Source organism: Eurypyga helias, unplaced genomic scaffold (genome assembly GCF_000690775.1).
Source record: "Eurypyga helias isolate BGI_N326 unplaced genomic scaffold, ASM69077v1 scaffold37879, whole genome shotgun sequence".
Taxonomy (NCBI): Eukaryota; Metazoa; Chordata; class Aves; order Eurypygiformes; family Eurypygidae; genus Eurypyga; species Eurypyga helias.
This window is the reverse complement of record NW_010272069.1, coordinates 7,012-22,614: the sequence shown is the minus strand read 5'-3', so window position 1 is coordinate 22,614 and position 15,603 is coordinate 7,012. Positions and strand designations below refer to the sequence as shown.

Sequence of the window (15,603 nt, the reverse complement as noted above, 5' to 3'; positions counted from 1 at the left end):
TCCCTACCCAGGGGATGACAGGAACCTGCACTGCCTTGCAGCTCCTGGGTTGTTCCAAATTTATGCCTCAATACTTTGTGTTTCTGGCATTATTAAATGCTAATGAGCTGCAGAAGCCTCTACTTCCTTCATTTGTGGTTAAGATTGACCAAGAGATGGGGAAAATTTCTTGTTTAGACAGAGCAGGGTGTAAACATAAGTTATTGAGGAAGCTCTTCGTAGACTCGGATCTGACAGAATGTTTTCAGGCTTTAGCCTGTTGCTTGACTGTGTCCTTGTTTTTCTCACCTTAATGCTTCTGTTGTCAAGCTTTGGATAGCATCTTGTGAGCGTGGGCTCTCCTCTAGCCAATGCTTTTCTTCTCTCTCAGTCCTGAGAGAGTAGGTATGCTCCCTTTCATCTTTCAGATGTTTTCTGGAAACTGAACAGTTGCCCACATAGGTCTGATTAGACCACAGAGTGACTGGGACAGTTGCTTTTTTCAGTGAGAGACACCACACTTGGACATAACTGTTACTCATAATGAAACGTCAAGTTTGAAAAGGAAAATTATTCTCCCTAGTTCCTCCCATATTCCTTGCTCATCTAGGTTCAAAGCTAGGTTATACTGCAGTAGGACAATGGCAACGTTTCGCGATGCTGTGAAACACAGTGAGACAGACCTTTTGAGTCCTATACAAGACTCACTCAACTGTATGTGTGTAGCACCACTTATCCCTCTGGATAGAGATTGCCAGTACTTTTCCAGCTTAAAAGTATATAAAAGACAGTTTGCAGCTTGCAGTGTGAATCCAAGACTTAAATTTGTCACAGATTCTCTCTGCCAGAGAGATTTTCATGAAAAGTTCATGGTAGTAAATAAAAGCTTCCAAGTGAGTGCAGCACGGCAGGACAACATGGTCTGTTGCTGTGGCAGCTCTGCTTATAAAGGTATAATGAATCTACTTATAATAGATCATAGCTGCTTAATATACCATGCACATGTAATCTGCATCTTGTTAGCATGCATATTGTATGATATACAACATACACATATGAGACCTAATTTGAGAAGTTCTGTTAATACTGGGTTTATGGTTTTGGAATCCTTAATATTACTCATCCTCACCTGATGCTGGGAAGCTGGAGGAGGGAGATGCTTCTGGGGCGTGGATAGTGTCTGAACTTTCCTGGTAACATGAGTTTTCTGGAAATCCACCAAGAATTTCACATAGAGGTGTTCTATTTATTTCTTTCAAACCAAAAAGAAGGGCCAGAATACATACTTCTGAATGTCTTATATTAAATGTCTTTCATTCTGGGATTTCAGAGTGCTCTGCAATCATGAATTAAGCCTTTAAATACCTACATCAGGGGCATATGCATCTAATCCCTGAGTCACAGCTGAGTAAACTGAGTCACAAAGTGAATGACTTGCTGAAGGTCATACAGTATGTCAGTGAGCACAGACAGAATTAGAAAGAGGAAACAATTGCCTCCTAATTACTGAGCAATTGGTTTTTATAATCTAGAAGTCAGTCTTCTGTCAATTTTCTCGCTACCACTGCTGGGAACAACTTCTGGGGTTCCTAAACACTGTCATTTAAAGAAAGAATTCACAGGTTTTTTGGTAGCCCTTGTGTAGTGTTCAGTCGCAGGGAAGAATAAGGGAGCAGGAAGTGAGGGTAAGCTCCCAGGTCTTGCTGGGTGAGTTGCCAGGCTTTTTTAGGCAGGAAAGAGACTTACCTATTACATGTAAAAGAAGAATAAACCATCTTTGATCACTTTGGTGGGGCACCTTTCCATGTGTAAATATTGTCTTCCTTTAGCCTAACAGAGTTGTTTGGAGACCTTCAGGTTGCTGCTGCTTTTGTTTGTCCATTGCTCCCGTTTGAGGCCGCCGTTGGAAGTTCATATCCTTCTGCGTCTGTATCCTTCTGTTAAGGGTGGTCGGTGGACAAGCAGTACTTGCGGCTCCATCCCATGAGTATTTTGAAGGCAGATTTGAGCTCGGTGCCTTCCAGTCAGCACAGAGCGCCCGGAGAGTAATTGTCCGCTGGCTCGCACAGGTTGCGTGAGGGAGCCGTGGGTGTCCGATGCGCGCTCGCTTGTCGGGGCGGAGCATCTCATGGCCCTCACATTCCAGGTAACTACGGTTAGCTAAGGCTGGGATAGCCATAGGGCAGGGAGGCCAAGCCAAGCCGCGTTGGTATCTTCTCTCTAACTGTTGCTACTCAGCTCTCAAGCAAACAGCAGAAATGATGCTTTGAATGTTTTCTACTAGAACACGTGAGGTGACAGGTAGATATTTTTATCTCTTAGCTTGTTGGACGTGCAAACGGCTGGCCTGGTGCAGGACGCCTGCACTACTCCGCAGCTGTACTCCCTCGCTGTGAGATGGGAAGCAGGCCACGGGCGGGCTTTTCATTCTCTGTACGGATTTTAAGCTCGCGATGCTTGGCAGGCAGCTGTGCTCGGCACAGTGTGCGGGCTTGGGCCTCTGATGGGTGGGGGCTCGCCGAGCAAGCTGCCGACACGCGCCTTTGCAGAGCTGCAGGTCACTGGGTTTGCTCCAGGGGTAGTGTGTTCAGGACTGAGAGTCGACCCAAAAAGGGGGCTCTGAGGAGGATGGGTCGTTCAGTGCCAGACTGACCCTGTCCCCTCCAGATTGGTACTTGTGCTGGAATAGGATTTGATCCTCTGCTGCGAAGAGGAAAAGGTTCACTGGTGTCTGTCTCTCTGAAGTAAATCCAAGTGTATGTAGGTCACTGCAAATTTTTTGCATTAAAGATTAATTCCTACAGAAATTATGAAATGTTTTTCTCACAGGACTTTCGTACTGCTGGCCGGTATCAGTACCCAGCAATTCCGGCAGCTGAATTACCAGCTTCATGCTGCATAATTCTGTTCTGCTTAAACCAGAAAGGCAATTGTATTAATATACCATTTCTGTAGGCACACACTGTTCTCTGTAAGTATGATTCTAGGTCAGGGTTACCTGTTATCATCATATTTGATGGCTTGTTGTTTTGCTTTTTTTAAAGCCCCGGCTGCTGAAAACAGCTGATTACATGACCATAGCAGCACATTTAATTTGTAATTAAGAAGTTCTAAGCCTTCTGGCTGAAGAGACGAGCGTTGAAGTAGTGAGCTGTCAAATACTAACAGTGAGCATCAAATACGACTGTACAATGTCTCATATTTTAGCTCTGTTGGGTATATTGTAGGGCAGCTTGTACACTCAGGTAGCTCTATGTGCACTTGAAGGGAGTAATGTTTTGTTTATAAATTTCTTCTAAAAAAGGACCAAAAACCTAAGATGTCTTTGGAGTTGTTTCTGGGACAGATGATTAAATGAGGAAAGGTGGCGAAGAGGACACGTGGTTGCATAGTGCATCACGTGGTGGTGTCAGGACAACATCCCAACACATGCCTCCTTTGTGATAGAGTGCATCCCTCTCTAGTTTCCCAATAATTTATTTACAGCCTTGTGTGAGTTCTCTTTTGTGGGAATTCATGTAAAGTTGTCATTAAAATAGAGTCCTTTGGTTCATCCTTCTCAGGCTCTTCTCTCATAACATTCTCATTTCAGACTTTTCCTTCTAGAATTTAGAGTTCCTGGCTCAGACTCTGCCAGAGCCAGGGCTGTGGGCTGCCCCTGCTCTTTCTTAAAAGAGAATGCTCATCTGCCATGACTTTTCTCATGCTGTTGGGATAATTGTGGACACAATGGCCTTGTCATTCTGACTTGAGGTGAATGTATCAGCAAACGCTTGAAGCTATTCACTTTCTGACATGGCAACTATTTTTTTATCCCCTGGTGAGGTCACTACCCATGGTGACTTCAGCATCTGGGGGAAGACGTCTCTGCTTAGGTCCTAAGTCAGGAGGTAGCTGAGGTTCATTAATACTCAGTAAAAAGGGCACTCGTTCCTTTCCATCCTGTTGCAAATCAGTGCAGAGAGGTGTCTGTCCAGCTTCACATGGGGAAAAGACAAAGTCAGGGCTGGAAGTTTTAATCCAAGCCTGATAGACAAAGTGATAATTAATAGAAATGAAAGAAAATCTGTGACTAGTCACCTTATATGTACATCAAACACACACTTTTGCTGTGCTGTGCTGTGCACTGAGTGTCGTAGCTCTCCGCTCTCCTGTTTTCTAGACAGACAAATGTACTCCCCTTCCTACCAGTGCATTATGGTCCGGGTGACATGTATCACTGTCACCAGTGTTCTAGTGGTGCAGAACTTAAAAATAATCCCACTCAATGGCACACACTCTGTGCACTTCTCTGTTGTGTGTGTCTGATGGTATTTGGACAGAGCAGTCTGTCCTGTGGATCGGTCTGATACTTGGAAATATTATAAGATGACCCAAAATATGTAGAAGAGGGCATTAGCAGATTGAGCTGAACAAGGCATAGTTAACTTATAATGCTATTCCAAAATGGAAAGCCTAAAGGAAGATGATGGATTAAAGGTTAAGTAATTGGGGTCTCAACCTGATTCTGTAGTAATCTAGTTGCGTTGATATAGTTGTATTTACAGAATTTAGAGAAAGCTCTTGAAGCTCCCTGATGAACAATACCTTTCCCCTATTGTAACTCCTTTATTTCTTCCTTTCCCTTATGCCTCACCAAAATAAAATAATAATTAAAAACACGGAAAACCCCCTAATCCCAGACACTTGAATCTGTAAGCTTTTTACCATGGCTAATCCTGTTTTGCCAATGCCTTTCAAGTGGTTTGACTCTCTTCCCCAGCAGTAGATGTTTGTGATTACTGGTAATGGACTGTTTCTTTTAGTGGAGGGGAGTTAGGGGGAGGCTGTCAGGTCTTGTAATACTAGCACATCAATCTTTGTGCAGGTGCAAAACAGAGCTTTATCTTATGAGAGTTACTGAAAATTCTGAACGTGGGCAAGCAGGGACAAATTTTTAGGCAAGACCATGCTCTGTTTCTTTAATTTTGGTGGTACGAGCCTCTTTAAAAAGAATACAGCTCTAAAAGAAACTAATGTCATAGTAGAAGATGATCCTTTTAATGTCATTTTACCGTGGTAAACATCTGTCTTAAAAGTTGATCTGTAGAGGCCAATTAGGAGGACATTGCTTAAAATACCAGGCCTGAAGAGAAGACGGTGTGAATATGCCACACGGCTTCTGCTGCCCAAAGTAACTGGCTGTTGAGGCAGAAATGCAGTGATTTCTCTGTGTGCTGTCTGGTCTCCCAGGCAGGTGTCAGCAGCGTTTATGCTAAGTGACAGATGCTCCTTAGGTTGTAATTCAGGTTCTGACATTTTAACCATAAACTGCTCTTGCCTTTTCAAATTTATAACCGTGGTGTCTGTAATAAGATTAAAGAGAGTTAAGAACCCACATATAGCAGCCTTCTATTCAAGTAAATCTCCTAAGTTAATTAAAATCACACTATTCTCCTTGTATGAAGCATACATCTGTTTGTCTTGGAGTTTGGTGCTATTGCAGAAATTCTGTGTTTGTTCAATGGAGCTGGTGTTTGTACCAAAGTTACCAAGTGCTGACGCACAGCGGGGCTGGAATGATGCAGACGGAGGAGCGAATTCTGGGCAAAGACCTTGCAACCCCCTAACGCTGCGTGTCTTAAAAGGTGCTAGTGCTCACCCTGACCAGTACCCGAAACTAACAGTCATCATCCCAAAATTTCGGTGTTTATCAAATCGCCTAACTCTTCCAAATTCCGCGCATGCATATTAATGCTCTCTGATTTTATCTGCCCTAATATTATCACTTATTTTGTAGTCAGATGCTGGGTTTGAAAGCACAAAATGAAATCTATGAAGAAAAAGTATGTTTTTTTTCTGACAGTGTGGTCAGCAAAGCGAAGGAGGGTGAAACGGCCTGCAGTCACTGCTACAAGCCTTGTTGATCTGTGGGTTGACCATCACAGTTATTTGAAGCAAAAATAAACCGTGGAAAACTTAGAGGAATAATTCTCTGGCGTTGCACATATTTTTCTAGTAAACAGTATTAAATCTGAAATTCAATTCCTCTTTCTCTTCCCAAGTTCTGCAGCTAACTGGTACCGTTAAATCTGTTGGGCGATTCATGCTGCATCACAGTAAGTTCAGTTACTGTTGTAACAGAGTAACAGTCAGTGCGCTAAGTTGTGGTGCAGATTTTTGCTCAGGACAGTACTCAAAATAAGAAAATCCTTTCCTGGGATAAAGGATCCAGCAGCTGGGTTACTTTTATGGCATTCTTGTAGTTTCTTTCTTTGCTCGAAGGAGAAAATGCAAGCATAGCTGGATTTCCTTTGTTATTAACACAACCTCTTATGTTAATATCCTGTGTTACTACCCTCGTTAGGAAAGCTATGATTTCTTTTGTGGATATCCTGTTTATCGTATCGCTCTTGTGAAGCCTCCCCGTGCAGGGAAGAAAGCAGTCACCAGCAAATACATAATGCAGGAGCTAAATACAATGATACTGAAATATCGTGTGGTATTATATATTATATGAAAGCTTGCTCTACATATTGACAGGATAGTAAGGGGTTATTCCACTTGTGTTTGTTGTCAAAACTGTAATTAAAAGTACATGCATGCAGTATAAAAATACTGAAGAATTTTGGAATCATAGGTAACTTACCAGTGAGTGTCTTTCGGTTGATAACATGTGATATTTAATATTCTGAGACTAAATTTACTCGTGCATTAAATAGGTCGCAACTTTAATCATAAGTCATAGCAAAATACACATTTGTTGCTTTAAAGTAGTCCAGTGGAATTAGTGAAAGCAGCCTAGATCCCCTCATAAGCTATCTGAAGCTAAGCCAAAAATAGTGGATGTTAATTCCATTTCTATCCTAATCCTTTCTCTGCTTGTCTAACAATTTTCTATACATTCATATCAGGGTATCTGCCTCAAAGTTCAGGCTTTGTTGTTTGTGTATTCGGGTGCAGATTTTCTTTGAATTTCCAGACCTAAATCTCTCAGGTCAAATCACAACCTACCATAGGTATTTTTGAATAAAGTTACTTCCCTATAAATTGTGTATTTACTTTTCAGAAATCCAAGTTAAGCAAAGTAGTCTTTCTCTGCCCAATGTGCGCAAGAAAGTTGTTTCGGGTCTGTAAGTACCCACCAAGCTGCTGTTATTATATCCATGTGTCACGTGGGTAATCCATCCCTGATGAGCTGATGCACAAAACACAACAGCATTGCACAGCCGTGAAGTTACAGTGGAGAGCTTCTGCGTTTTGGGTGAGAGTTTTTTGTTTGGTCGTTTTTTTAAAAAAGTTTGTCATACCAGCCCCCTCCCTGGTGTAAGTGTTGGTATCCAGGCACATCTGCTTCCTGCCCCGTCTCCCAGGACGTCAGCTGGGTGCAGCCTGTGGGAGCTCCTGTGGGAAGTCCAGCACCTCCAGTGCGTGTGCGTGCAGCATCGTGCCTTCTGCAGGGAGTACGTGTACGTGTAAGAATTGTCGTGCTCCCTGGGGAATCAGTGCCAGCGTGGCACAAGTGAATCGAGGAGTTTGGGAAGGTGGACACGGGATTACTTGCCATTTTCGAAGTCTTAGGAAGAAAGGCACTGCATGTGCAGGTTTGCTCTGGGTTTATGCCACTAGTAAGTTTGTGTTTCTGCAGGGCGGGTGGTCTTGTGCTTCCTCTGTGGTCATTGTGGCCGGATTGATGATCCAGTGCAGCGGGAGCTAAGCCAGTTTAAAAAGAAAAGAATAATTAGGGTCAGCGAGGTGATGTGGTTTGTGGCACACCTCCATGCTCATGTGCACTGCCTGAAGTGCTGTGGCAATGGCTGGCTGCAGCAGAGGTGAGGAAAGGCCGGGTCTTCCAGACATGGATTCGTCCTGCAGCCGTCCCGCTCCATGCAGAGCTCCACGAGCGCAGGTCTGGCCCGGGGCCCTGCCTCTGCCAGGTGGGCAAAGTGTGCGGGTTGTGCAAGGGCTTGTGGGTCTTTCCAGAGTGAGGAAGAGGAGCTGGGAGTGGAGGGAGAGAGCAGTAAGTGGCCTGTACATGGGGAACTGTTCAGAGCGTCTGGGAAAATGTAACTTCGGATTTCAACATTATCCTAAGGGAAGCTCATTCATCTTTGAATGGGGCTTTTTTTTCTTTTTCACTGTTTATTCCCCATCCATAACTATGTCCTGAAGTATCAGGTGAGATGCCGTTTTACTTAACTGGTAATTACTCCCGTTGTTTTCAGGCTCCTAAAGTCCTAGGATAATTGTTACAATTGCACTAGCACAGAACGCTGGTCTGTTTGAGCGAGGATGTTCAAATGCTGTTGACAGTTGCTGGCTGTGATGTTGTGTATGCGTTGGTACATGTGTAATATGCGTAGCATTGGCCCATGTTTGGTCTGGATTTCAGCTGCAGTTGGAGTCTGTGTGGCTGGGCCAAAAATGTATTTTTTTCCAGAGTTCTCTGAAGATTTACTTGCAAACATCACACTGGATGTTGTCTTCGGTGATGTCAATATATTTGGACTGTTTCATTCATCTGAATGTTCTCCTTCACGTTCAGGTGGCGAACACATCTCAAATTGCATCATTTCTTCCAGTTGCAGGGGTTTCTGCAGCAATGCTACATAAAGCAAGCAAATAGGGGTCTTGCTGTCTGTGTACATATACAGTATTTGAGCCTTGTAAACTTGGTGAGAGCACTCCTCAAAGTTTGCACAGCCTCGTGTCATCCGTAACGGGGTACGTGTGAGGCTTCCTTTCACCCGAGATGCGGTATTTGTGACTGAGGGTTTCCACTGGTAAGTGTTGCTTCATCCCGGTGTGTGTGAGCGCCTTTGCAGGTGTTACCTTTTCAAGAGATTAAACGTAAGGGCTTCACCTTGCGGACAGCTATGCGCTGGCCTTTAATCCTATTGACTCCTTTGAGCTCCGCGTGGCAACTGCGTGAGGCTGCGGGATAGATAACAAGCTGGAGGAGATGGGCAGAGCGTTTTAACACTGTCACTTTCCCAGCTCTTGCTTCTCTTCGAAGCGCTGAGTGACATTTTTTGAGGCCTTTTGGAAAACCTGCAGAAATGCATTGATGGCCAGCCTGGCAAGAAGCGGTTGCTTTTGGCTGCAGCTGCACTCAGCAGCGCCTCCAACCCAGCAACCTGAAATTCCATTCCTGGCAGAAAAGGTGCGTTTGCGTTGTGGCTGTGGGGTCCCACAGGCCGGAGAGGCTGCGTGGCGTGCAGAGCAGGCTTGGCGCGCGTCGAGTCGGCGATGAGTTTCACTTCTAGCCGAATGGGCGCGTATGGAGGAGGGCAAAGTGCCTTTTTTCGGCACACAGCCCAGGTCTGAGCAATCCCTAACGCTAGAGGATATTGCTGCCACTCACAAGTCCCTGCTACGCTGCCCACAGTGAGAAACTTCTCAAAGAAGTGACAGCAAGTATTGTTGTTTTTTAATGTTGTCTTGCTCGATTTAATTTCATTATGGAAAACAGCCAATGCAAGCGGATTTCAGGCGATGGGAAAATTGCAACCTGAACTATTAGCTTGCCAAAGTTAGCAACGAAAATGGAATTACAACCCTAAGCACTGATAGCTGTCTGGATCAGCAGTAGAGCTCTTGGTGTGTGGATGGAGCAAAAGGCGTGCTCTTCATCACTTTTGTTGGCAGATGACTCTTTGAGCCTGTAAAGATCATATTAAAAGGATCACATATGAAAAGCTTCTCACTGAGAGGTTTTCAATTTGAGCCCTTGCAGCCACCGGTCTCTCGGTGTTTTGGGTGAACTTTCCTGTTACATTTACACCACGTGTACGCACCTTTCTTCTCCCACACGTTCGTTTTTATTTCAGTGATCTAGTCCACAGGAAATTGTGAAAGTTTCTTCAGGAGTCCGGCCAGGGAGGCAGAGCGTAGAGAGGGCATCGGAGGGAAAGTTCTCTAAAATGAGGACTCGTGGCTTCCACTACACTTCTGCACAATGAATTACCCTGTAGTACGTGGCCTGGAAGGAATGAATAAATGCTCTGGGTTTTTCTGTTCAGCAGAATAGGTTCTTTTAGGAAAGAGCTATATTTATATGTATGTTTGTAAATACAGATATATGAGCATACTAAAATAATGTAGTTGGACCCATGTTGAAAGACTTCGGTGACACCAAGGGAATGCGGGAGTCAAGCAGTGGAAGATGTGATTCAGACAACAAAAACAGATCTCTGAATCTGCTTAGATTCAAAATCTTCAATTACAGCTTCTCTTAGATGTGGAAGTGCTAACATCAATGTTAATGACATGCAAGATACTGTAGCAGCCAGTGGAAACGAGTGTTTTCTAACAATAGAAGTGACTGAGTGCACTGAAAACAAGGACAGAGGCACCACCAAAGAAAATAAAGATGATCTTGTTTTGGTTTTACCCCGCTCCTGGTGCAGCGGGTACCTTCCACAGCTGGTGGGAACTTGTAGATTCCCGAAGGTGATTGGCACAAGGAGCCCAAGCCATGTGCTGAAGCCCATGTCCTTAGCAGACTGTGCTTAGATGCAGATGAGCCCTCCAGCTCAGTGGCTCCTAGGGGAGTTTCACCTCCAGCCTTTCGCTGGATCCCTCTTTGCTGCCCTCTCCTATCGTGCCAGTGATAAGCACAAGCTAGAAAGCCCACTGATGCTGTTGTGGGCCAGACGGGTGTCTTTGCCACGTGCCGCCCAGCATTGCCTCTTCTGGGAATGCTGGCACTGGCACCACTGAGGCCTGGCAGAGCTCATCTCCTTGGGCTTCATGTCATGTCTCCTCTGCCAGAACAGTTCTGTCCATATCTAGTGTACATTTGTGTGGAGCTGGGAAAACAGTTGACTAACATAGTGATTTTCTTGTGCAATTAAATCCAAATAAGCTTGTTCGGAAGGGTGGGGGGAAAAGGGAGAACTTGCTCAGTTGTTCAGGCTTTGTTAACGTTTTGAACCTCCGGCAGTGACCAGATAACTTCTGAAATGTCAGTGTCAAAAGACCAAAAGCTGAACAGTTTTTTGTTTTGACAATACCGTTAACAACTTCAACCCAGGGAGAAGGTCAATAGAGATTATAGTTTTCAGTGCATATATTTTCTTCTTAAATTGCTTCTTTTTCTTCTCCACCATTTCTTGCAGATACCTCTTTTTTGCCATGTCAGCTGACAGCCATCAGCTCCACACTCATTCCTACCAGGATGCACTAAGTTCTACGTGTCACGGTCTCTTGAATGTCAACAGTCACTCCCTGTCAAAGAGCTCCTCCAGTCTGGCCTGTACTGGGCAATCAGCTTTAGAGGAGAGGCAAAGCAACAAACCGGAGCTGAAGAAAAGCCACAGTAGCACCATCTGCCATACTCTGGGAAACGAGGGAGATGCCAGGAGTGTGCCGAGTTCTGGATGGTCCTTCTCGCAGCCTGGGATGGTGGGACTTGGATCAGTGATCCAAAACGTAGGCAGTCAGTCAGCCGACGACAATTCACAGAGCCGAACCAAGGCTGCAAACCACTTCCTTATCGCAGAACAGTCCCCGGCATCCTGGGAAGTGGGGGGCACAAAGATGTGTGTGAAGAGCAGCACCGTCGATAATGTTTCTTCAGCCTGCATTGTACACCAGCAAAGCATGTGTGAAGTGGAAGAACCAGGAACTGCCCTTCAGAGAAGCCACTCGGACCTAACTTGCAGTTGCAAACAGCAGACTTGCGTCGCTCACATAGAAACACATAGTGCTACTTACACCAGCCTAAGCTCTTCCAACTGCAGGCATGGCCCACCAGTGGCTCGGGTGTCTTTCCAGACACAGAGATATGGGCCAGAAACGAATGAAAATACATCTCACTATCAAAACCTTGTGACTCATCTTCCAGTTCTACCCAGAGACCAGCAAGTACCCACAAATAATTTCGTCAGCGGCGGTATTCCGCGTAACGCTGCCGTTTACACAGATCCCGGAACATTTCACACTGCTGTTCTGGGATCCCACATGCCTGGAAATGGTTTCTCAAACAGGACAATGTTCAGTCAGACCACTGGGATTATTCATGGCGGGCTGACCTACGGTAATATTCCGAACTCTGCATACTCGCCCATGGTCATGACAGTTCATAACAATTCTGTGGGGCCCTGTAATGTGAGGCAGGACCCTTGTATGAAAGTAGATGCCACCATCCCTGCCTACTGCCATTCCTTGCCCATTCCATCTATACAACTCGTTCCACGGTTGGTATGCTCAGTTAGCGAGTCAGGAAAGGAGCAGGCAGCACCTGGCTATTTTCATTCTTCTTCTGCTTCAGACATCCTGACATATCCTAAGCTGGTGTCTTCAGTAAGTGAATCGGGCCTGGATGCCCAGAAAGTCCTGAAGTGCTGTAGCATTCCCGCAGAACAACTGCAACCTCCTCAGCAGGAGAGAACTCCTCCGGAAACAAAGGCTGCCTGTGTTGCCTCCAGCAGCCAGCACGGTGCGGACGTGGTAATGACAACTAAGGATATGTGGACTATGACCTCTATGAACGATTTAACCAAAGGACTGACACCAGCTCTGGAGCGTAGAGATGCCGAGGTACAAACTCTTCCGACCATGGAATGCAAATCGGTGGCAACGAGCCCAGAGGCTGCAGCGGAAGGCCACTCGCATGTGTTCCCAGAGGTGAACCTGGAGCAAGACTTGGAGGCCCCCAAATCTCCAGTACGTGAAGTGAGATGGGATGACGAAGGAATGACATGGGAAGTGTATGGGGCGTCCGTGGATCCGGAAGTCCTTGGGTTAGCCATTCAGAAGCATCTCGAGATTCAAATAGAACAATTCCAGACAGAGCCTACTCAGCTGGCTGGGAAAAGTAATGAGGAGGCATCTTCTGATAAAATGGGGAAAAAGAGGCCCTTCAGAACAATGATGCATTCCCTGAGATATCCGAGCTGCTGTGCTCGTTCCAGTACTGCAGTGGAGTGAGCACAGCTGTGCTGCTTTTACAGTGTAAATAAATGCTGACTCTCCTGTGCTAACACAGCACATGTGGACAATCCACTTCAGGATAAGTGGGGAAAGTTCACTGACCTCACCAAACCAAGAGGAAACCCGTGGCTGGGCTGTGTAACAGCGGACAGGAGGTTGTACCTACATCATGCCACCTGGATGCTCTTGCCTGTATTTAGTGTAGCACTCTTTTCTTCTTCTACGTTAGTTTTAAATTGTATTGTAAGGGATGAGACTTCTTTTCTAAATGATGCATCTTTTTAAAATAATGATTTTTTTTCCAGGATTTTAATAATTTAGGGTTAGAGAAGCAAGTTAGGAAAATGATGCTTTCATCAAAGTTCTTAGCTTTCAATCCTACTCTCTTAAATTGTTTTGGGACCTACTTTGCTGTTAATTTATAATAATGCTGACTATAAACCCCCTTTAACTGTAGACAAAATGACAAACTTGTGTAAGGCTATATGACACGGAACTGTAACTTTTGCTACATAACTCTGTGCAGTAATTTCGATATTGCTAGTCTGAACTCTCCCCCTTGACAGCTGTTGTCCGGTTGGAGGATGCTCCTGCAACTTTCCAACTAGTTCGTAGTTTGATGGATTATCCGCTCAGTATCCAGAACTGATGTTTACCAAGTGATCGGCGCAGATGTACAGTGTTACCAAAGACGACTCATGTAATGTGAATGACTTACCGAATGCCTGTTTGTTAGAGACAGGAAACAAAAGCTGTTCAGACTAGTCTGTCACACTAGCACACCCTATAAATAAGCAGTTTTGTTTTTTCTTATATTAAAAGTAATTTCCAGTGGGTTCTTTTTGTGCGCATCTCTCCTCAACAGTGGTTATTTTGCTGTTGCATAAACCGCAGGCGACAGTGCGCATGTAACCTTGGCTCCTCTTGTGTTCCCTGTCTGCTCTGACGTCAAGCGTTTGCTGAAAGCAAGACTCTCTGTCTTCACCAAAGGACAGCTCGGAGGTTATTGGTTCTGAGTGCCCTGGTCATAAGGGCAGCATAAAGATTTCTTTTCTCCCAAAACCAACCAACCCATTTCCCAGTGAGAAACCTTTCATGACACTGTAGTTGTGCAGCTGCAGCGCAGAGCCCATTCGAAGTGAAAGGTTTGTCAAGGAAGCCGAGACCATTGTTTCCAGTGTCCTCTATGGCCCGTGGGCAATGTCTAAGATGCTTCAGGAAACTGGGAATGTACATTTTCTGATGAAGAGAGAGGAGGAACATTCATTTCTGTCTGAAAGGAAAACTTGCGGTGTCAGGGAACTTACTGCTGTGGAATTATCCATTCTTCTTTACATGTGTGTGGTTGTGCTTTTGGTTTTTTGGTTTGGTTTTCATCCCAGCTTCCTAAACCAGTAAGTCAGCAGGCTCCCTACATAATGTTCCCCTAAAACGTGTCTGAACAGGAGTCCCTGGTGCTTAGGACAGTTTTAAAATTTCAGCTGGGAAATCCTTAAATATAGGACCTGCTAGCTGGAATGCGTTGTGCTGTGCTAATTTAATAATGTGGGTTAGTTCAAGATCAAGTTTTCATTCCTGGCCTAAGCGGAATTAAACAGAGCTGGCTCCTGTGAAACCTGCTCTGCATTCAGGAGGCTTCATTCAGTCCCTGGGACTTTGTCCTCAGTGAAGTCTTAACTCAAAACGACTTTTATACACACCAAGTCTGAAACCACTGGAATGTGATGCCTTACTCAGGATGCCTCTACAGCTGTGAGCATCCAAGTGTTGGTAATGATTCTAGATGTTAAAGTTCTTTTTGTTAAAGCGTTACCAGAAGTGAAGAAGTAATGAGTAACTAAAACCAGTCACATCTGCTGTTGTTTAGCGCTTAGCTAAGCAGTTTCAATACAGGCTTATTTTATGGTCCCGAGTATCATAAGCAGTACCAAACACTGTTTTCTTCCTTTCTTCAAATATTACACTCTGAGAATTTTAAGCACTATAATGGCCTAAATCCTTGTGTTGTCTGTTAGCTTGTCCTCGGGTGTGCAGGAGAATGAAAGATTTGGATAGTTAAACTAAAGCTTTAACACAGCAACTGTATCTTGCTCCCGTGACCATTGTAATCCATATTTTTAAGCTATTTGACATGTGGAATAATCTTGATTCTCCCTGCCCCACATCCCTAGCACTCCTCCAAAATACAGTGCCCAACTCCAGGAAGATGATAAAGTAGAATCCGTATCAAACTAGTCAGAAAGAGATAGTTCGAGAAGGGGCTGGAACAATATGACAAAGTCCCTTCAGTGCTTTGGCTGCTGTGTACTGTAAAAGCTGAAACAACTCTTAGAATTCATAGGGCTCTGGTGTGAATTACCTGTGTTTTAGGCATGGATATGGATTTGCTATTACGGTACTCAGCACTGATTGTCATTGCTGGATGAGAAAAGTAAGTGACAAGCAAGGGGAAAGGACACTGATGATCTGATAATCAAGAAAAACAGATGCTCACTCATGACAGGCACTGTGAGTCTTTAGGATACTAGCTGGAGTTGCTGCTGGTAACAAAAATAGTGTTTGTGTTTGAGCATTTCATATGCTTCTGGAAAAGATTAAAATACAAGGCATATTAGTAGAGCTTTGGAGGTGGGGGAATGCCAAACAAAATACTCATCTAAATATTAACTACATGGATAAAGTAAGTTACTTTGTATGATGGATACCTCT

The 15,603-nt window shown here is 44.6% G+C and overlaps 1 protein-coding gene across 1 annotated transcript; it reads left to right on the top strand.

The window, feature by feature from the left end:
- The first annotated feature begins 11,094 nt into the window (after window positions 1-11,094).
- GPRIN2 (G protein regulated inducer of neurite outgrowth 2) lies at window positions 11,095-12,891 on the top strand. The gene has a single exon (XM_010159022.1). It carries the CDS (start codon window positions 11,095-11,097, stop codon window positions 12,889-12,891), a length of 1,797 nt encoding a protein of 598 aa, XP_010157324.1.
- Window positions 12,892-15,603: the final 2,712 nt, after the last annotated feature.

Excerpts from the sequence above, each read along its gene's own strand:
- GPRIN2 (XM_010159022.1), top strand. The coding sequence starts at position 11,095 with ATGTCAGCTGACAGCCATCAGCTCCACACTCATTCCTACCAGGATGCA.